This window comes from Dendropsophus ebraccatus, chromosome 3 (genome assembly GCF_027789765.1).
Source record: "Dendropsophus ebraccatus isolate aDenEbr1 chromosome 3, aDenEbr1.pat, whole genome shotgun sequence".
NCBI lineage: Eukaryota > Metazoa > Chordata > Amphibia > Anura > Hylidae > Dendropsophus > Dendropsophus ebraccatus.
Genome location: NC_091456.1, coordinates 148,859,190 through 148,881,910, shown reverse-complemented (window position 1 = coordinate 148,881,910; position 22,721 = coordinate 148,859,190). Strand labels below are relative to the sequence as shown.

The 22,721-nt window shown below is 39.8% G+C and overlaps 1 protein-coding gene across 8 annotated transcripts in view; it reads right to left on the bottom strand.

The window, feature by feature from the left end:
• ADGRV1 (adhesion G protein-coupled receptor V1) overlaps nucleotides 1-22,721 on the bottom strand; it is a 354,135-nt gene that overhangs the window by 235,440 nt on the left and 95,974 nt on the right. For all 8 annotated transcript variants that reach the window (XM_069962903.1, XM_069962904.1, XM_069962907.1 and 5 more), the window contains 8 exons: nucleotides 22,116-22,211; nucleotides 16,911-17,015; nucleotides 15,342-15,455; nucleotides 12,654-13,219; nucleotides 10,676-10,940; nucleotides 10,257-10,586; nucleotides 5,965-6,141; nucleotides 4,418-4,641 (listed from right to left, as the gene is read on the bottom strand). In XM_069962903.1, coding sequence (XP_069819004.1) covers nucleotides 4,418-4,641; nucleotides 5,965-6,141; nucleotides 10,257-10,586; nucleotides 10,676-10,940; nucleotides 12,654-13,219; nucleotides 15,342-15,455; nucleotides 16,911-17,015; nucleotides 22,116-22,211 — 1,877 coding nt within the window. The remainder of the gene's footprint in view (nucleotides 1-4,417; nucleotides 4,642-5,964; nucleotides 6,142-10,256; nucleotides 10,587-10,675; nucleotides 10,941-12,653; nucleotides 13,220-15,341; nucleotides 15,456-16,910; nucleotides 17,016-22,115; nucleotides 22,212-22,721) is intronic.

Sequence of the window (22,721 nt, the reverse complement as noted above, 5' to 3'; positions counted from 1 at the left end):
ATTGTAGCCACTGACAGGTTTTCTGCGGCCACTATTCAATGAATAGCGGCCACAGAAAACTGACATGTCTGATTTTTGCGGCGCCGGCACAGATCCTGGCCCGAGCGTATACCATGTGTATATGCTCCGGTCAGGATCCATAGATGGCAACGTAACATATATTTTCATATTAATCTCGGCTGTTGTTGCAATCGGCAACAATGGCCCTGCTTTTATGAATATATTAGTTGTGTGAACATAGCCTAATAACGGAAAATCCTCTTTATATATTGTATGACTTCGAAATAAGTACTTGAGATAAATCATAAGACTGTGTTTATAAAGAAAGTAAAAACATTGTGTGATGATATAATACGAATACTGATGATTATTATTATTATTATTATTATTAATAATAATAATTAATTTTTTGAGTGCTTGGTTTCAGGGCACTGTACATGTGATGAAGGGTTACAATACATACCATAACACAAACACCTATACAATGAGCATATACAATGGACTGATACAGAGGGAAAGAGGGTCCTGCTACAATCTGTAGCTATAGTTGTATGTTTGGCCCTGTTTAGACTTCACTTTGTGAATATGCTGGGTGAATTGTATACTGTATGCCACTCTACGATTATGGGGTAGAATATGTGGCATATGTCTAGGGTCACTGTGGAAAAAAAAATTGAAGTGTGAACACAGCCAGAAGTTCTATGACTTTTTATGCTTTATTCCAGACCCTGTATACCCTTTGAACCTGCATATACACTTTCTCTGGTGTAGTGCTAGAGGTAATGAAATGTCTCTTTTTCCTGTCCTGGAGAAGTCAGCTTATTATTGTAAATGTAAAAACTTATGTTTTCTGGCAATCTAATTTGTACAGAAAGAGGATTCGGTATGTTTTACTAGACATCAGAGCACCACTGCATATCCACACATCACATCACCACAATAATAGCCATGCACGGGGCTGAATGTTATGTCTAACTTTATATTATGAGGGGTTGTGTATAGCCCTGCCCCGAGACTACAGAGTTATAAAGTGCATTATTCACGCAGGTCACACACATATAGCACTTACCCAAAGTAAACCACAAATCTCTCTGTCTCTACCCTGGCAAAACAGGAAGGGATGAGGGAGGAAGAGAAGGGAATGAAAGAACACTGCCAAAACCTCAATAAGACAGGATAAGAAGAATAAGGCACTTTTATTCCTTGAGCACACATAATGTTGCTGACTTTAGGGGGTTCTATTTGTTGGGTGCTGCCCTGTTTACAAAGCCTCGAAAGAGAATTGTCAGCTCTGTCTAATGAGAGACGACCCTACGACCAAACAGCATGTCAGAACCCATTTAGTACATCCCTTGCCAGACCCCCTTCCCTCCTCCACCGGACTGCTGCCAAGCTACAAACCATGGCCGCTGAACAAATTCAGTTTGGCTTTATCTGTAAGGAAAGTGAAGTGTTTGTTTTTACTTAATATTGTTTTAAGAGTGAATAATATTTATACAGCAGTTACTTCTACACAAATATACTCTCCGTCATAGCAATATAAATACAGGAGGTAGCTACTATATATATACATATATATATATATATATATATATATATATATATATATATATTTACTGTGGTCATCCTAAGCTTAATGACAGCTTCAGATAAAAGTGCATTGTGGTAATAATTTTCATGCAATGTTGTGTGGTATCCATCTATTTTTACCATTATTTTGGTCTATGTACACCTAGACATGAGGGAAAAAACACTGTATAAAAGAAAACTTCTTAGGAATATTGAAGCTTTTATTTACATGAATCACATTTATATAGAGAGTTACATACACAAAAAATCAAGTGTGCGGGTACATTATATGTTTCCCTCCTATTACGCCCTGCCTCCTCATACCACCCTGGTATGGGCGTCCCCAAATCCAAATGGCAGGGGGCTAGTCCGACTCTAAGCAGTTACAAGGGAAAGTTTCACAAACAAAGTTCATTAATGATAATAACAACTAATTGCCACCAGTGTGGTTAGAATGCTGTACACAATAGCTGATGAAACAGTGCAAATTATATTGGGTCCTCTATTAGGACTGTATTCTCTGTTATTGCTGGAGACCGTGTCATCTCCTTTACATTAATAGGTACACATGTACCCGACGTGTTTCTCTCTCCCCTATTATCCTTGGGGAGGGTTCACCAGGAAGTGTCGGTGCCCCATATTGATCATGGTCTTTTATTTTCAAGAGAGCAATTGTCTGCTGTGTCAGCGTCAAATGTTCTTGCTATATGAGTGTGTCCCGCTTAACAAGGTGTTAATCCCAATGCATTGTGGGTTTGGCAGGTATGCTGGTTAGATAACTGCTTAGGTGGATTCCTGTTTTGAGGTATTAAGGAGGTATTAAGGAGGTATTAAGCCTGGTAGATGGCCCCTTGTATAGATATACGTGTGTGTGGCCTCTGGCCACTGATGTAACCAGTGTTGATTCAGTGTACAAGTTGTGGTCCTGGGACACTTTTAGGGAAATTGCCCAGAGAGCTTCTCAGACTGATGCACTGAAACCTCAAAGTTATTTTGAGTATAAAATAATGGTCGTTATTTTACTAAAAAGACAATGGGGGAGATTTATCAAACATGGTGTAAAGTGAAACTGGCTCAGTTGCACCTAGCAACCAATCAGATTCCACCTTTCATTCCTCACAGACTCTTTGGAAAATGAAAGATGGAATCTGATTGGTTGCCAGGGGCAACTGATCAAATTTCACTTTACACCAGGCTTGATAAATCTCTCCCTTCGTGTGAACACGGCTTAATAGTAACCAAAATGACTCTTTTGCCCATCTTAAAATAATGGAGTCTATCAATATGATTCAATATGCACTGGTAACACAGTGTGAAAAGTGGTAGAACCCCTTCTGAGAGCACAGCTCTCTCCACAATCACAAAATTTGCCTACAGTGGTAACTTTGTAAAATGAGGACTATTCTATAGCTCTCATACTTGGGCTGGTCCCTGTACCTCTCAATTACACCACTTCATTTTGAGGGAAAATATAGACTTAAAATAAATATAAACTTTCAGCAGGTATTTGGCCGTTTTTCAAGAATGTATATAAACGTATATTAGTCCACATTTGCAATTTTTCTGGGATAGATGAAACAGATGTGATAGATTCTTCAAATTTTGTTACTTAAAGGGGCTTTCTGGGCAAAATGTACTGGTGAGCTATCCACAGGATGGGTCTCCAGTAACTGATCAGCTGATTGCCTATACCCCACATGCACCAGTTAACTGTTAAGCACAACACTACATAGTAAATAGAGTTTGTCTCTGTTCATTCACTTCACCAGAGCTGCAGTTACAAAGCGGCACTGCTACACATTCAACAGATACAAACTCCATTCACCGTGTAGTGTGGCGCTAAACAGCTGATCGGCGTGGGTGCCAGGCGTCAGCACCCCAACGATCAGTCACTGATGAGCTAGCCTGTGCACAGTGCACCAGTACAAATTTGCCCAGAAAACCCCTTTAAGAGCAAGTTACTCCATTAATCCCTGTAAACAACTCCACTAGCCAACATACTTCTAAGTTGAAGCAGCAATGTGGCCTAAAACCTTGCTTAGAATTTGTTTAGGGTTCATACATACATCAAAATTAAGAATCAATTTGGCAAAGCTGTGACCCCTGATGTGTCTATACGCTTATGAAATTTAATGGGTTCAGGATACATTACCTAGATGATACTGTAATGTGCTTAGGATAAAGTACCTAGATGATACTGCAATGTGCTTAGGATACAGTACCTAGAAGATACTGCAATGTGCTCAGGGCATAGTATATAGATTATCCAGCAATGTGCTCAGGATACAGTTCCTACATTATCCTGTAATGTGCTCAGGATACAGTACCTAGATGATGCTGAAATGTGCTCAAGATATAGTACCTAGAACTAGATGATACTGCAATGTGCTTAGGGCACAGTATCTAGATGATACTGCAATGTGCTCAGGATATACAGTAGTACCTAGATGATACTGCAATGTGCTCAGGATACAGTACCTAGATGATACTGCAATATGCTCAGGATACAGTACCTAGATGATACTGCAATGTGCTCAGGATACAGTACCTAGATGATACTGCAATGTGCTCAGGATACAGTACCTAGATGATACTGCAATGTGCTCAGGATACAGTAACTAGATGATACTGCAATGTGCTCAGGATACAGTACCTAGATGATACTGCAATGTGCTCAGGATACAGTACCTAGATACTGCAATGTGCTCAGGATACAGTACCTAGATGATACTGCAATGTGCTCAGGATACAGTACCTAGATGATACTGCAATGTGCTCAGGATACAGTACCTAGATGACTGAATGCAGAGGTAATTCTAAGCTATGCTTAATAAATAAACCTGCGTACCTGTCCAGTGATATGATGACAGTTTCGTTGACTTCAGGTATATCATCTGCTTTTATAGTGATATTTATTTCTGTGTTACTTTGTCCAGATAAAAAAGTCACAGATCCATTAAAAGGACTTAAATCATCAAGAGTAATAGAATTCTTATTCAAGCCATAGGGTTTCATGCTCCAATATACAACGGCATCATCGCCTGTTCCATCACGATGTAGTGCAATTGACACCTAAAAACAGGATAAAATAAGGTCAAAATAGAAAAGTATAAGGTATAATTCTGCATTACTATGAGGCCCTAATAGATGCAGCCTGTCCTATGTTACATCCAATGTTTAGTAAGCATGTACAGTATATATTATACAAAATCCTAACAAAATTACAATACAAACATATGCATTCTTCTGAGCCCAGGGTGAGCACCCACAATAACACATTTACATTGGTGGCTCCAATTTCAGTACTGGATATGTTAGGAATCAGGGACAGGATGACAGAAGGACAGGTGATCCCGAAGCTGGCACCCACCCTGCTGTCCCTGCCCACTTGCCTCAGAAGCCCTAAGTGGCAATGAACCACTGGACAGCAAACCCTGATCTCAACTAAGTGCAACACAGAACAAAACAAGACAAACACACAATAAGGCAATGTCAGAGGTCCGGGTCAATAACAAACAAGTAGCGCAGTACAATGCGGAATCCAAGAGGGTAGTCAAATAGTCAAGAGCCAGAAGTCAGATAACCAGAAAAAGAAATGCAGGAAATAATGCTAGATCAAGATACACTAGAAAACTAGGCACTATCACAGGCAAGGCATGAATTGCAGGATACTTATGGGACCAGAATTCCCAGTCCAGATCAAGCTTAGCAGCTGACTGGTGGTACCAGCCGTCAGTCAGCCACATTACAATCAATCACACCTAATACCAGGGTTAGTGAGGCTTAAGATGCCGTCGGTCGCCAGGGGCGCCATCAACGCTGATAGAGAGCCGACGATGCACTCCAACCATGCGAGGAGCCGAGCACATGGCCCGGCCTCTGACAGGATAATGATACAACAAAGAAATAAACACAGTATAATTTTACAAAGCAAGTGAAAGATAAGCGAGGAGGGCACTCACCGATTAGTGCATTTTTCTTTAATCAATGGTAAAACCAGTTCATAAAAACTGTGCAGGAAGGCCTCTCATGCCAACAACTCCATGCTGTTGGTGATCGTGACAGATATTTCATGCCATACACTTCTACTGACAACCTTAGCTTTTTATGAACTGTTTTTACCTTTGATGAAAAAAGAATAAAGAAAAGTACACTAATCGGTTAGTGCCCTCCTCGATTTTCTTTGCATTGCGACTTGCATTGCATATGACTGTTCACATGTAGAATAGAGGAGCACCCCGATTGCACTTATACCCAGATATCCTTCATCCTTGCAGTATGCGGATTTCAGATTAAAAAAAAAAATAATACCTGTGCACTTAAAGCATGCTATGTGAATTACCGTAGTGCCAATCACTCTTTCTTGCAGTTATATAACAATATACTTTTACTTACCACATTATAGGAGACATTCTCTGGCTCGGACACAATTATTGGCAGATTACTTATAAATCCAATTTCTCCATTTGCAATGTCAGGCATCACTTTTAATGAAACATTTTGCAGAGTCCCAAGTCTTGGGCTTAATGGTGGCACTATGGGACTGGGTCTCAGCAGTTCAGTGGACTCTAGCTAAAAATAAATGACAGTTATAATAAATTACTTCATGAACACCAAAATAAGGAATTCCTGTTGAATGGCATATTCAGCAAACACAGTAAATATTATATATGCTCAGCTCAATTCACTGGTAGCAAATACACAGTCGAGTCATATTACTATGACCAACTCCTACCATCGAGGTCAATAGCATATACTGTAGCTCATAAAGGGAGTCACGTGTTGTGAGCTGACTTGGTGGTATTTACGGTGTTCAATAGGTTGTCTCTACACTTGTATCTTATTGCTGTCATGGGTAATAGGAGCGAGTTATCAGAATTGCAAAGGGCTGATTATTGGATTTAGGGCTGTGTGCGATTTTATATTTCAGCCCCATTCACTTCAGTGGAACTAAGCTGCAAAACCCACACCCAAACTGAGAAGGAGAGTGGTGCTTCTTCAAAAAGAAAGCAGACATGTTTTTGTAAATCTGTATAATCCCTTTAGAGGGGTACTCTGGCAAAAAGAAAATAAACTGGTGTCATAAAGTTAGAGTATAAAGTTGTAATTTAATTCTATTTAAAAATCTCAAGTCTTCAGGAACTTATCAGCTGCTGTAAGTCTTACAGGAAGTGTTGTATTTTTTGCAGTCTGTCACAGTGCTCTCTGCTGCCACCTCTGTTCGTGACATCTGAAGAGTAGCAGTAACACAAACATGTTCTTTGTATATATTGTTGAGTTTTGTTGTAAATATACTTATTTTATAATTATCTATAATGTAATCTCCCATCAAGAAGGAACAACATTTTGCTGAAAAATGTAACATTTTCATGTCGATAGAAATAATAAAGTGCACTTAGTGGCTCAGCAATTATGAAACATTAGAATAAAGCTTTTTGCCTTTAATGCCTTGTATTTGAGTAGCAGCAGGACTGGAGATTGAATGCAGACTCATTTCCTGTGTAACGGACAAATATATTGAACATTTTTGGAAATATTTGGCTCTTAGCCATGAAGCACAACAAAACTCTAGACTTTTCTTGTGAATATTGGCTGTTTTGCCAGGTACAGTGATCTTTCGGCTCATTTGTCCAAGAAAGAGCGATTTGGATAAAAAGAACATTTTTAATATAACATAGTGGGTCAGTTTCTTTCCATTTATAAGCAAAGCTTTTTCTGGGAGGACAGCCAGCCACTTACTTGAAGAATCACACAACAAACAGATTTTCATGATCTCAACAAATTCTTTTGTAAATGGGGTCATACAGTATTACACAATCTTTACGGTGTTAGATTTCTTTGTAGTTTCTTTATTGTTATATTTTTATGAAAACCAAAGCTTTTAAAGAAAAAAGGTCTCTTTGTTACTGTGGCTGGCATATTATCTAGAAAGGTTTTAATGGAAAAGTTTGTACTGTACTTCAGACCTGTCTTTTTTTTTATATGAAACATACATTTTGTTGAGAAGCATATAGGAGGCAACAGAGAGGCAGAAGACCAGTGGGGGACCAGGGCTAGGTAAGTATGATTTTTAAAAAAAATATTTTTCCCCCACTCCCAGCAGCATATTATTTTTTTTTTTACAAAAAGGCTGGATTAGGCTATGTTCACACAACGTCAAAAATAGAGGAAAGGCAGCCGAACATGATGGTTATTTTCAGACGTCTTTTGCAAACAGCGGACGTTTTTTATTAGTTGTTCACACACAGTTTTTCTTTTGTCACCGTTCTTTCTCCATTTTTCTTATTAAATTCAATGGACTTTTCAATTGAGACACACCCAAAGGCCAGTTAGTAACCCCAAGCTAGAATACTGTGCAAACACCAGTCATTGCACCAAGGGGAGGTCAAGCTGCTAAATGACGTCTGTTATTTTAGACTCAAAATAATTGACGTCATTTTAAATGGAGCTGAAAAAACGTGTGAACATAGCCATACCCTCTAAAATTACTGATTTCAGACGTGAATATTATCTGTTGACAAAGGCACCTATCAAAGGGTAGATTATACTTGACAGTGAACTGCCAGTTCATGCAGATGTAAAATGTAAGGATCTGAATGACTTTGCTAAGGGTTAAATAGTCATGATCAATGCTTTTCATACCCAGTGCCACTCAATACTTAGTACTGTTCCAACTGTGGATGACACCTTGTGCAGTCTGCCTATATAGAGGCTTTACCCCAGTGCTAGTACCTGAGCAATAGTTGGGTTTATCAAACAATGAAAAACATGATATTACATTGTGCCCTAAGGTTTGCCCCAGCTTGTCTTTTATGTCTACTGCTTGCCCCATGTGCTATGTTTACAATTACAAATGAAACTTAAACAGTTTAAACAACTTTGATTTCTGCTTTCTCCTGCCTCCAAATCCAGATCCCTATACAGAGGTTAAAGTGAGTCTATATCCACCAACCCACCCCACCAAACCGCTAGTACCATCCGTTTGATGAGAGTAAATCCTTATCGGTTGTGTCTTTTAGGCCGAGTTAACATGCTGTAAGACAGCGGCTGTTCTGTGACACAGCTGTGTCACAGAACAGAAGCTGCCTTTGAAGTTCAACCCAGCTGGTACTGCAGTACCGTCCGAATGAACTTCATTTCTTTTACTTTGAAATGCAGGCACATTTGGGTGTGCCCGCATTCCAATTAACCATAGCACTCAATGGAAAGCGCGGCCAGAGCCGCACTTCAAATTGTGTGCACTGTCAATTTTGTGTGTCAGTTTTTTGTGCGGCCCCATGGAATCCCAGCCGGAGTGTATACAGTGTGTATCCACTCTAGCTGGGATTCCATAGAGTGCAATGCGATTGGCCACTGACATTAAATAACCGCCGTTGTTGCAAACCTGCAACAACGACTGTTGTTTAATAAAACTTACGTTGTTAGGCAGGTGGTTATTATGTTATGGCAATCAGAAATGAAGCCAACCAAACACCATGAAAAAATACTGATGGATTGTATTCTTCCTTATAGCCACCACTTTCTGTAGTTAAATATTCTTTAAAAAATATAGATGTTCTTCATATTCCAACAAAATGTAACAAAATTAATACAGCGGTACCTTGGTTTAAGAGTAACTTATATTGAGAGTGTTTTGCAAGAAGAGCTCACAGTTTTTCAAAATTGTAACTTGGTTTAAGAGCATTGCTTTGGTTTAAGGGAAGGGGAGTGGGAGAGGGGCATGGTCTGCATAGCGGGGTCTACAGCACTGTACTCTCACCCAGAAAGTCTCCCTCACCTCAGTCTGAACTCAGTCTGCACTCACACTCAGCTATACATACTGCTGCTATAATGTGCCTTCAATCGCACTCAGCTATACAGACTGCTGTATAGAAAAGTTTCTGTCACTGTCCTCCTGCACAGCTCCTCTGATTCTCACCTGATTGGTCCATGCTGAACACCCCTCCCCTTTCCCTATTGCTGTCATGTGACCACACAGACCTCTGACAACAGCCCTGCTTCTCTCTTCTAGCCTGTTGTACTACGCTACTGCATTTTGGGGATCTACAGCTCCATCCTGTATCTACAAACTGCTGCTGTTTTTCATTCTTATGCAGTTACTATACATTATACTCCACATGCTGATTGCTATACTGTACAGTAACCTATAATATCACATATTCAGCAGTTTCTAAATGTTTGTTTCATTTGTTTTACCTGTTGTAAAAAAAAAAAAAAAAAAAAACATTATTTTTGGGGTGTGGAACCAATTGTCTGCATTTTATAGATTTCTTATGGGAAAATTTGCTTTGGTTTAAGAGTAATCTGGATTACAAGCATGGTCCCAGAACAAATTATGCTCGGATTCCAAGGCACCACTGTATTATCATTTTCCATTATTGGAAAATTAATGATCCCATTTATTTCATGGGGACAGTTTGAGGCATCCGGCATGTTAATAGTGTTGCTGGATCGTCGGACCTGCTGTACGTCAGAACGCTGCTTGCTGCATTCTCCATACACCCTTGATGTTTAATGTAAAAAAAAGGATAGGACAACTGATGAATTTATGCCATCAATTGTCACAAAAGAAGGATGCCAGACCACCCGATACATGTAAACCCAGCCTAGCACTATATATTTCCTTAATTTTACATATTTTCATAAGGACTGTAAATCCATTGTCATACAGTTTAATGATACTTTACCTGTACAAGAAAATGAGCCCCATTCTGAAGAAACGCATCATTCCTTATTGATAGTTTTACAGTAATATTTGCAATTGACTCTGCAAAAAAAACACTGTTCCTTGATGAAACATTAAGGACTCCTTCTTTTGCTCTTATAGGCTCCACTGGTCCAGCTGGGATATACAGTGCATTAAAAACTAATTTCACATCTCCTTTGGTTCCACCTTGCCTCACAAAGCTCAAGGTCAAGCATCGCCCCTCAGGACTGCTCTCAATTTTCTGCTGTTCCATAGCATGAAATTGAATCAAGCCATATACATCATCACTGTCCTGCATGTAGAATAGGAGCTGAAAAACATATAAGACGGTCAGGCCAAGGGAATACTAATTTACCAGTCTGTTAACATAACTATAGATGAAATATAAGAAAAATAAACCTCTGTCGGAAAGCCAAGCTCCGCTCCACCTTCAGCTCCTGAAATCTGCAACAGATATGCCTCAGATTCTTCCGGAACACTATCAGATACTATGGTAAGGGGAACCGTTGCCATCATCTGCCCCTGTGAAAACTGAAGTACTCCAGAATCTGGCTGGATGTCGGCAGTCACGGGTGATGTATCGCTGCTGTTGCGCTTAATGACCCATCTTACTGAAACATTGCCATGTGTCCCTCCATTTCTCACTATAGTTATTCCATCATATCTATTCCGCAAAGGAAGAGAAATCATCAACATTTCTCTGTTTTTCTTTTGTAATATGGATTTTAATTCACTCCTAGCTTATCATCTTTACTTGTAATTTTTCGTATAGTAAGTTCAACCAGAAAGTGACCACAAAACACCAAATTAACATAAAATAGAAAAAAAAAACATAATCACCTAGGTTCAGAGAAAAATAAGAAGATCATTGGAAAAAGGACACAATTAAATATTATTACATGTTCAGCACAAAATATATGAAAAATACTCGGACAAATGATGATAATATTAGAAGGAAAACTGCACATCCTAAAAACCATACCTGTCCTATACTGCACACTGTGTAGTCCCTAATGTTAAAGGGGTTATCCAGACATAGAAAAACATGACCACTTTCTTTCAAAACAGCAAAACACTTGTCTCCAGTTTGGCTAGGGTTTTGCAGCTCAGTTGGAATTGCAATAACACACACAACCTGGGGACAGGGGTGGTTCTGGTTTTGCAATAAAGTAGCTGTGTCTGTTCTAATTCTAGATAACCTCTTTAAGAATAAGAAGAGAGAAATGTGTGTGGGATTGCAATGCATCTCAGCTCAGATTTCCTTTCCTGCTTGATCAAACTCAGGGTTGGGAGACAACTTCAGTACAGTAATAAGGTGTACATAATTCGGGGACAAACAAATTATTATGATGTTTTAACATACTAGTAGTTGTGAACAGTGCAACACACAGTAACACAACTTTTATAATGTGCCTCTGTAAAAAAGATGATGATCATATATAGAGAAATTGCCTATCTTGGCTACCAAATTTTTACAACATGAGCAGCAAAATGTGACGTGACATATAGTTTGACCCAATCTACCTGAATGTCATATTCTAAAGAAGTTTATAAAAATAAAGTACCTAATGTGAAGGCTTGCTGTGTGAAGGACTACAGTTGCATGGTTCCTATCCCCTCACATAGACTACTACTACGGTTTGTAAGAAGGTGCTGGAATTACTCCGCCTTCCCTGCTGTTATGTTTTTTTCACTGGCTTTGATTTTTCTGCAGCCCAGCATGTGAAACATGATCCCTCCAGAGACAGAAAGGGAGAGGTGAGAGCCAGGGAACTACACTGCTAAGATACATGAGATGTTTGATATCCAGTAGTACAACTAACCATGTTCACCATATGGGAACACAAACAGAAGACAAACACGAGGGCTGAGATGTATCAAACTGTGTTAAAGAGAAACTGGTGTAAACTGTCCAATCGCAACCAAACACAAATCAGTTTTCATTTTACCAAAGCGTGTACTCATGTGCTCCAATCCCCCACCACTGTTTCAAACATGCCCAGTCTCTTTGTGCAGCACTTTCTGATGTGGTTCTTAATCCAGATAGTGCCCACTCATGGTGTCAGTGGTGACGCACCCCAGCAACTGATTGGCTGAGCATGCATTTCCTCACACTAAGCAAGTGCTGCATGCCAGGACCAGGCTTTGTTGAAATATTATGGGGGGATCAGGGCTGGTTAGTACAGATTTTTATTGTTTTAATCCCACCCTAAGCCCATTCAACTGCAAAAAATATATGTTAATAAACTGATTATTTTAATGTTAAAAGTGGACACTTACATCAAGAATGAGTATCATATTTTTTTTCTTTGCAGTGTATAAACATTTTTATTTTTTTAAAAGCATATAGTATATTAAAAAAAGATACAAAACTTACCTCGATACTTTATCTTCATCGATGGTTAATATTTGTGCAAGAATGGCACTGTTAATAGACAAAACTCCATAGGGTTTATCATTAGGTTCAATGGTGACATAGACAATACTTGGATATTGTAAAACAGCATCACCTTGTAGAGATTCCTCCAGCAAAATGATTTGAAAGGACTCTGCTATTTCTGGGTTTTCATCATCAATAATTTTAAATTTTAATGCAATTTCCTGAACCTTTGGAGGAAATATAATTGTATTGTTTGGCTGAAGGTCAATGAAGTCTTTTATGAGCTGGGCACTAGATGTTGAGTTTCCAGTTATTATTCTATATTTGATGGAGACTTCAGCGTCATCAGATCCAACAACAATATCAGTAAAAGTCTTCCCTCTGATCACAGGGATAGTTATAATGCTGTCTGTCTCGGGCACCATGTAAGAGCTCTGACTGAATCGCACTGGGCTATCATTTTTCTTTATATTTATCTGCAATGTGCTCTTTGTAGTGTTGATCTCTGCCCCGCCATACACGTCTGTAAGTCTTAAAGTAAAGTTTTCATCGTTTTCCGGTATCTATAAAATAAAGGAAACAAGTCATATGCCCCACTGTGCTTCACTTCATATTTAAATTGAGAAAATCAGTCAGACGTCAACTATATGAAAAGGAAGGCCATCATCAACTATAAAACATATATTCCAAATTATATTTTTTTTCAGGTCTGCATATGAAAACAAACAAATTTTACCCTGTTTCCCCAAAAATAAGACATCCTCTGAAAATAAGGCCTAGTAGAGGATTTACAGGATAGCTTAAAATAAGGCATCCCCCGAAAGAAAGACCCCCACCGCCACCCTCGGATGGAGGTTTGTCTGGTTATGTCGGTTGGTGATTACAACTACTATAAAGTATATAATAAATGTTCTGGTCATTACAAGGGGAATATGTTTGAACAATTTTTTGCGAATATTCTAAGAATATTCTATTCACAAATTTATGAAACGTTTGTTAAATTAGTCCTATTCGGCTGGGTAAAAAACAGACGAATACGAATATTTTAGACACAATAGTAAATGTTTCCTTTTGTGTATGAAACTCCATAATGTGGTTGACACATTTTTGAGTCTTGCATACAACGCGTATATAATTGGAAAATAGAGCAAACATATTCACAATTAATACTTCATTGGACCCATTCTATGGGCACATTGGGCAGCTTGGCAGCATTCCTTTGTGATTAGGCTGACGGAGGGCACAATATGTAATGGGAATGCAGCCTAAGGCTATGTTCACACTACGTATATGTCCGGCCGCATATTTTCGCGGCCGGGCATATACGTGTTAAACTCCTGCTGGGGATTTACGTAAGTTGCAGCCGGCTACGTACGGTCTGCGAACTTACGCCCGTAGTCTACTTACGCTTCCCGAGCGCTCTACGTAGCGATCTGACAGCGGTCTTTTACTTGGAAATCTTCGGCTAGCCCCGGACACCCCACAGAACCTTTTGAATCGGCGAATCAAAGTGCAAAAATGAAGAAATCACCACTACGTACGGGACCGCATGTTACGCTACGGGCGTAAGTTACAGCATTTTCGTCCTCAAACAATGGTTTGGTTCATTTTTTACAGTGCCGCATACGATCCTGGCGTAATTTCTTACGTAGTGTGAACTGTGCAGCCGTAGATCGTATACTTTCCACTGTACGTAAACTACGTAAATCTCCAGCCGCTTATTCACGGAACGCGCTACAGCCTGAAACTTACGTAGTGTGAACATAGCCTAAGACTCATTTTATACAATGAGGTGGCAGGAGAACAGAAAATGAGCGCACTAAAAACCAGATATTGTTAAGAAATAGCAAAATTAGGAAATGGTATTGTGAAACAAAGGAACTAAGAATATCAAAGAATGTGCTGTAAATGTTTTAACAGAGCAGCAAAGGCAGCTGTTTTGTGGTTGGATGAATATTCATGTGATGGATATCAATTACATTTGGGAGCTCATGAATAAAACACCAATCTAATGATTATCATTGTGGGAATTTCTCAGTAATAGCTTTGGTTATTAAGAAATCAAGCATGCAGAATGGGTGTACTCATGGTGCTTAGAGATGTCTATATTTACATTTCAATAAAAAAAATGTGTTTCCATATCTGTTTCATTGGTTACTGTTATAGGCTGGGTTTATACTATGTGAAAATGACGGCTGTCTTTTATAACAACGGCATTGAGCAAATAACACCTGTTATTTTTATAATTTTTTTTTTTTTAAAGGCCATTATTTGCACAATGACAGCCATTGTTATGAAAGACAGACGCTGTTTTTACATAGTGTGAACATAGCCTAAGAGGGAATCACCATGAAAAGCGGTCCTGTAGTGCCCTAAGGGCCGCTCTGCCATAGAATATGGATCCTCTAACATAACTGCATAATGTGTAAACCTACTTACATGTGAAAATGTGCAGAAGAGGATCAATGTAAACCAGTACACATAAATATAAAGCAAATAAATACAAAGTATTGCACTGCACTATTATTATTATTATTATTATTATTATTATTATTATTATTATTATCATCATAGCACTGTAAGCATTGTGTCCAGCCATGTAGAGCCAATGCAGACAGGGGTAGCGGTCCCGGCATTTACCCCTTTCCAATTCTTTGGTGTAGATAAGTGAATTATCTATCTTACCTGATCATCTAAAACCGTCAAGTTGTAAACGAAGATTGACCTCCCACTGAGGAATGTAATGTTTCCTTTAGCCGGAATTAGGTCTTCACCTGCTGGATTGGGACCCCCATCTATCTGCAAAACCACATAAACAACATGTAAAACTATGAATAAGTATACATGTACTGTAGATTTACTTAAAGGGAATCTTATCTGCTGCAATTCACGGTTCAAACTGCTGAGGCTGTTAGATAGCTGATAGGTCAAGGAAAAATATGGTACGTTCATATATCCAGCTGTGCTTCCAGCATGTAGAAAAATGCTTTTATTCTATTGTACAAATAGTCAAAGAGACTTCCCCGAGCCCAAATAGCTGAAAGCTGGAATGTCTCCTCTCTTCCCCTCCCTGCTTGATTGACAACAACAAGCCCCCCCCCCCCCCCGAGTCACAGCAAGGTCAGGTATGGAGGGGGAGTAAAGAGGTGTTACAGCTTGCTGCACTTCAGAAGCTTGAAAAAGCCTCTTTGAGTCTTTGTACTATAGAATAAAAGCATTTTTCTACATCCTGGAAGCACAGCTGGATATATGAAAGGCACCATGTGTCTCCTTGTCTTAACATCTAGCTAACAATGTCAGCAGTTTGCAACGTGAATTGCAGATGACAGATTCCCTTTAAGGAATGTGTATCTCTATAACCTACAGGCTATAGCCGCCTATGTAATATACAGTGGAAGATAAGGCTATTGGTAAAGTATGCAATTTTATGAAATCTGTAATTGACTACAATACATAAACTGAGTGCAATGCACAAATGCATAAAAAAAAATAGAAATAGAATGCCTAGAATAAAATGGAGGAATAGTCAGCTTCAAAAGCTCAAATGGCTGTAAATGTAAAGTATGAATGGGTCAGTTCACTAAAGAAGAAATCAGTTTTGTTGCCAACATTTGGTTCTTGGTTAAAAATGAGGCACAAAGGCGGGAGGACCTCTTAGGTTATTTCTTGGCCATTTTATGCCCGTTTTTTTTTTTTTTTTTTTATTAGAACACCATCATTTTGACGCCAAATTTTGCTGTAAATATAAATGACAGTGCTTTTAGGAAATACCTATAAAGAACTCGGGCCAGTCCTGCCAAATGTTGCACTATGTAGATTACAATAATAGTTTGGAGAGGGGATTGGAGCACCTTAACCTGATAAAGTGTCACTGGCACTTGGAAAAACTTTTGACTTGTTATAGAGACATGAGAAGAAAAGGATTCCCAGTGAACACAGTGTATTGAGAGCCTAAGAGGCTGAGATTATAACATAATCCCTAATGAGGACTGGTGTAAATTGAGTGCAAGTCTAATTACAAGACTGTGAAATATGATGGTGTTAAATAATGGTAAAAAAAAAAAAAAAAAAAAAACATGCAGCGCAGCTTTACATTTTCTTCATGTATGACACAGATGACGCTGAACTGATTCTATATTGTAAGAAATATTGCTGAGTCCCTAAGCAGAGAAACAGTCGGAAAAGAGGTTTTAGCAATTAATGATAATGCTGAGCTGACAAAACATCTCCTCAGACCGACAGAGCTGAACTCACCTCAACAGTCACAGTCACGCTTCCGTAAGTGCCTTTCTCTCTCAGAAGTATGACAGGCAAGGATTGATTTCTACCCCGTGGCTCATTCACTGTGATGAAGGACGACTGATGTGCAAAAAAAAAATATATATATATATATATATTTGAAGCTGTTCAACCTTTAAACAAGGAGGCTGAAGACAATGAGAGCTACAAAATGTTTCTCACAGGTGTAAATTTATGAATCCCTCTGTGCAATGTTCTACTCTAACCAGTTAGCTCACAGGAGAAAGCGAACACTTTGCCAAGGGTTCACACAGATATAACCCAACAAAGACAAAAACTATAATGGAAACATTTGCACCTTTTCTGTGTTTTTGACCCAATCCAGCTATTTGCTAAGGCATGCGACCATAGGTAGGCTGCCCCACCTCCCTAAAGCTAACAATAGCTAAAGTCAGAAACCCAGAAACCCTGAATTGCAACAATACATAATTCTTACAGGGTACTGTCCAGTATTCTAGACATATATCTGGATTAAGTAAGCATGCAACAATGTACACAACCTGCACAAACATGTTATTTATACTGGTGCCAGTATTGGGCGTTCAGATAAATTCACCGTCATTTGTGATGATCAAATGACTATATTTATGATTACTCCACAATTTTTTTCCTGACAGTCCTTTTCTATGACCAATACCACCAGTAAAAAGACTTAGGCTATGTTCACGCTACGCAAAAGTACGGCCGTTGTTGCCATCGGCAACAACGGCCGTACTTTTTGCGGAGCACAACATAATCTTATCTGATATGGGATCCCGGCCAGAGCGTATACACATCGTATACGCTCCGGCTGGGATCTGTGCGGCCCCGCAAATAACAGACATGTCAGTTTTCTGCGTCCGGAACTCAGTGAATTCCGGCCGCAGAAAGACCTGTCAGTTCACACAGTGAAGTGAGCGGCTCCGGTCGCTCGCTTCACTGTGTGCTATGGGAAGCTCTGATGCGGGAGTGCATTGATGCGCTCGCATCAGAACCATGCGGCCAAAAGATCATCTGGCCGGTACTGCAGTACCGGCCGGGATGATCCGTGCAGGGACCGGCCGCTCCGTGACCCGGCCGGGGTCACGGAACGGCTGGTCTCTCACGGTGTGAACATAGCCTTAAAGCCCTTGGCTTTGGTAATGTTACTAGCTGCAGAGAAAGGTCAGGACTTGCATTCAATGGGAAACTTTGTATTTGTTTTTAAAGGGGTCATCAAGCGCTACAAAAACATGGCCGCTTTCCCCCTCTCTTGTCTCCAGATTGGGAGGGGTTTCATTGAATTAATTGCAAACCACACCTGAACTGGAGACAAGAGAGGGGGAAAAGTGGCCATGTTTTTGTAGCGCTGGATAACCAATTTAAGGGGTTCCCTTAAGCCAAAGTTATCCCCTATTCACAGGACAGAGGATAAATAGTTGATCATGGAGCTCCAACCGCTGGGTTCCCCACAATTTTGAGAATGATGAGCCAGTCTCCCATTAGAATAACCACAGTCTCCCATTAACTTCCACGCCGCTCCATCCATTCTCCATTGGAGCTGCAAAAAACAGAAAACCACTGTACTGGACTGTTTATGCAGCTCAGAGAATAAACAGGGTGGTGGCGCACACATGTCACCAACCTCTCCAGAAGACCAGTGTCTCTGTCAGACATGTTGTAATCAGACTGGGGATAGGATATAACTTACCCCTTTAAGCAGTGAGATATTAAAGTGACTCTGTACCCACAATCTGACCCCCCCTCCCCCCCCCCCCCCCAAACCACTTGTACCTTTGGATAGCTGCTTTAAATCCAAGATCCAAGATTCGGCAGGTGATGCAGTTATTGTCCTAAAAAACAACTTTTAAACTGGCAGCCCCGTGCCCAATGGCCGGGGCTTAGATTGCGTATGCATTAGGCTGGCACAAGCTCTCTGTCCCTCCTCCTCGCCCTCCTCATCAGGCAGATTGTCTCCTAATCATCAGCTGTGTGTATATGGAACATGGGCTGGATCGTTAAGGCACCTGTGCAATGTTCAGCAAAGAAAAAATGTTCCAGTGGCATTCCTAATGATGAAGAGGGTGGGGAGGGGGGATGGAGAGGTGGTGCAAAGTTAGGGCACAGATACTCCCATTTGGCACGGGGCTGCAAGTTGAAAAGTTGTTTTTTAGGACAATAACTGCATCACCTGCCGAACGGACCCCAGGACAGATCTTGGATTAAAAGCAGCTATCTGAAGGTACAAGTGGTTTGGGGGGTCAGATTGTGGGTACACAGTTGCTTTAAATGCTATTGACATCTTTGCTCAGGATTTTTTCAAAATATATGTTTCCTGAAACCATAATTAAATCAAAAAGATAAGGGATAACTAGCTTATCAGTGGGAATCTGATCGCTGGAACCCCCACCAATCATGAGAATGGAAACCCACTATCATCTGAGTAATCCTTGCAGCAGTGCACATGCTTGGCTGCTGCTCCATTAATTCTCTAAGAGATTTCTGAAGATTGCTGAACTTAGCTACTCTATATTCGAGAGTCCCATGAAGAATGAATAGAGTGGTGGTCAAGCATGTGTGCTGCCATTCTATTTATACTTTCTTACTATTTAACTACATCAGATAGGCTTTCTGCCCTGTCAGAATTTGACATAGCAGCAGGGAAAGAGTAAGGGCCCTATTACAGAGCGATAATCGCCTGAATGAGCCTGATTCAGCTGATTATCGCTCTGTGTAATAGAGAGAACAATCAGCCAATGAAATGATCATCGGCTGATCGTTTTTTTAGGCCCTGACCTAAAATCATCGGCTGCTGACTGTGCATCGCTATGTGTAATAGCAATGCGCGGCTGGTGGCTTATGATTCAACAAACAGTTTATATTACCAGTCCTGACTGGGGAGAAAGCAGAGTGCAAGAGGACACTTGGAGTGTGGACAGGTAATTTCTTAACTGTTTGGGCAAAAGTTGCATGGACATCACTAACGATGTCCGTGCAGTCCTTGGTAAATGATTAATGGGCAGTGTAAAAGGCTCAGTAAACGAGCACCGATCTAGCAGATCGGCACTCGTTTACAGTATTAAATGGGTCATCATTGGCCAGTGTAATAGGACCCTAAGATACAGATGTTTGTATCTACTCCTGTATTCCATCCTGGTGCCCAGTGACCTGGTGCCACTCCCACTTGATTGGCAGCCTGAGCACAAGCAACTTAATGCAAAGCCCAATACTCAGACTGCCAATCAAGCTGAAGAGCTGTACCCGGGGCTGTAAGGTACTGGGGCCAAGTCTAACTCCCTCAGAGAAGTGACTGTTTCCCTTTGACAAACAGACCTCACAGCCAGCATGTAGTACTGGGAGGACAGAGAAGAATCTAAAGGTATAAGCAAATTGCAAACTACATATCTAGGGGGGCTGAAAATAAATGAAGAAGTGGAGATTGGAGACACAAATACAATGGAACATTTTTACTCATGGTGACTGCTAATGTATGTAACAATTATTTTTTAACAATTCTAATTTTAAAAGTGACCATAGCAAGTGTGTATTGTAAGCAGACTATCCTGGATTTTTAATACATATCTAAGTATCCCAGGGGTGCAGTTAAGAAGTGATCTCTCATTCAAAGTAATGTTTTACATGAGATGTTCTGTTATCTTTCCCAAACACTAATTAGATTTTTGCACAGCACTACAATAGATGTTGCTTCAGGGCAATAATGTTTAATCTGAATACATCATGATTGTCTGAATTAGATTATAAAGAACAGGAACAAGAAAATAATGTCTTTGATATAGTATGTTCTTCCTTTTTATAAAAAATAAAACAAGAGGCGCAAACAGCAAATAGTCTCATAGGGGAAGCTTAGCTTCCAGCTCTGGTAAAATGAAAGAGGAGCTGTGATTGGTTGCTGTGGGCAGTTTACACCAGTGTATATTTTATACCCTTTAATAAATATCGGCCATAGTTTTTGCACAACTGCTCTGTGTTGCGCATAAACGATGTGAATGTTTGCCCTCTGTGCGGGGAAAGGGAGTGTTTACGGTCACAAACAAAAGAGGGGTGGTCTGCGTATGTGCCTCATTTACCACAATTTAAGCCAGTTTGCCAGCTGTCAGCTCCAAGCTGGCTTATATAAATCCTCCCCATGGGTGAGACCATAAGTGGGAGTAAAAGGGCTTCCCCCACTGCCCTGTCAGAAGACTTTCAGAGACTACTTTTGGGTAGTGTACCTCCTGGTAAAAGATTGTTGACTGCTAGTCATGTCTCTACAATGAGATATTTTACCCAGTTGACTGACTTTGAAACAAGCAAAATGGTAATTTCCACAAATTGCCTGCCAAGTTGGCTATTCTAGCTAAGCTGTTAGAAGAGTTTGGGAGCAGTGGTAACATGAGGGCATGCTTATATAGTGCTCCAGATATATCACTAGTATACAGGATCTGCTGACAAACATGAGCAGCTGCCAAAGTTTCCTTGTCCACCATATTGACACAGATGGCACCTTCACTTACACAACTCTCTTCCTAGATCTTTTGAACTGTAAACTTACCCTTTTGCTCTAAGGCTATGTTCACACTGAGGTGTAGATGAGGAATTGAAGTTTCATGAAGAAACTTTCGTCTTCTTAAGTTGGCGCAGAATTCATGCGGAATTCAAACAGAAAGCGGAAATTCAAACCCCCAATGACTTCTATGGGATTCCTCTAGCGGAATCCCCCCAAAAATGTCAATTCTTTGGGTGGAAAGTGGATCCGCACATAAATTGCACATAAATTCCACTGTGGAAATCCCATTGAGCAGATTGGGACATTGCTCTGTACATATTTTACAGGCAGAATTTCAAGTGGAATACACATAAAATTAAGAGCGGATTAAGCTTAAAACTCTCTGCCTATTCCTCAGTGTGAACACACCCTAAAGTGTAATCATTTATATATCACCATTCTATTCACACATATAATGTTTCATTGGCTTCCAAAAACTCCTTCTGGTGTGTTATTTCTTTATTTCATTTTTATTTTTATATATTTTTCTCAGTGATGATATAACCCTGCTGCTGCCTAAGGAGAGGAAAAGAAAGATAAAGTGTTCAAGAATATACCCTTGCAAGGATGGCATAACCCCTCACCAACCTCTATCTAGTTTATAATGTAACAGGATTTGTCATGTATTCAATCTTACAATAAAACAGCTTCTATACCATATTGATAGAGATGATTCCGAAGGCATTGTCATTTGACAGTATAGTGACAGTGGCGACTTTATGAGGTCCTAGGGTTGTGTTCGGTGGAGGATTCTAGAAACAAGGGAAGAAGAAATAATAGGTTTCATATAGAATGCATGCTTCAATTTTCCCACGTCAAATAATGTTTACAAGTGAGCTAAGAAAGGAGACACAATGCAAACAGTCTAGGGTGAGTAACATTAGGTAATGGTGTCACATTGCCTGGGAAGATGTCTATGAGGACATTCAGCAAACCATTAATCACAGAATGACAGTCTATTACTTACACCATAGAAATAAGGAATCGGAAATAAAATATTCAGAGGTTATATAACATTAAACATTTCGAGTGATGGGAACAACGCAACATTTTGTGCTGCTTGTCTTGTTGCTCTTGTAAGCTGTTACCATGATTAACTGTAGGGCTATATTCACATTTATTTATAAGCAGTAGATTTTATGCTGTATCCAATAATTTTGTGATTTTATTTTCTAGTATATTTGAATGATGCATACCATCCTCAGCACATCCTCGGACAGTGATATGCTTGTATCCTTTAAAAAGAAGAACATCTTGGGGGT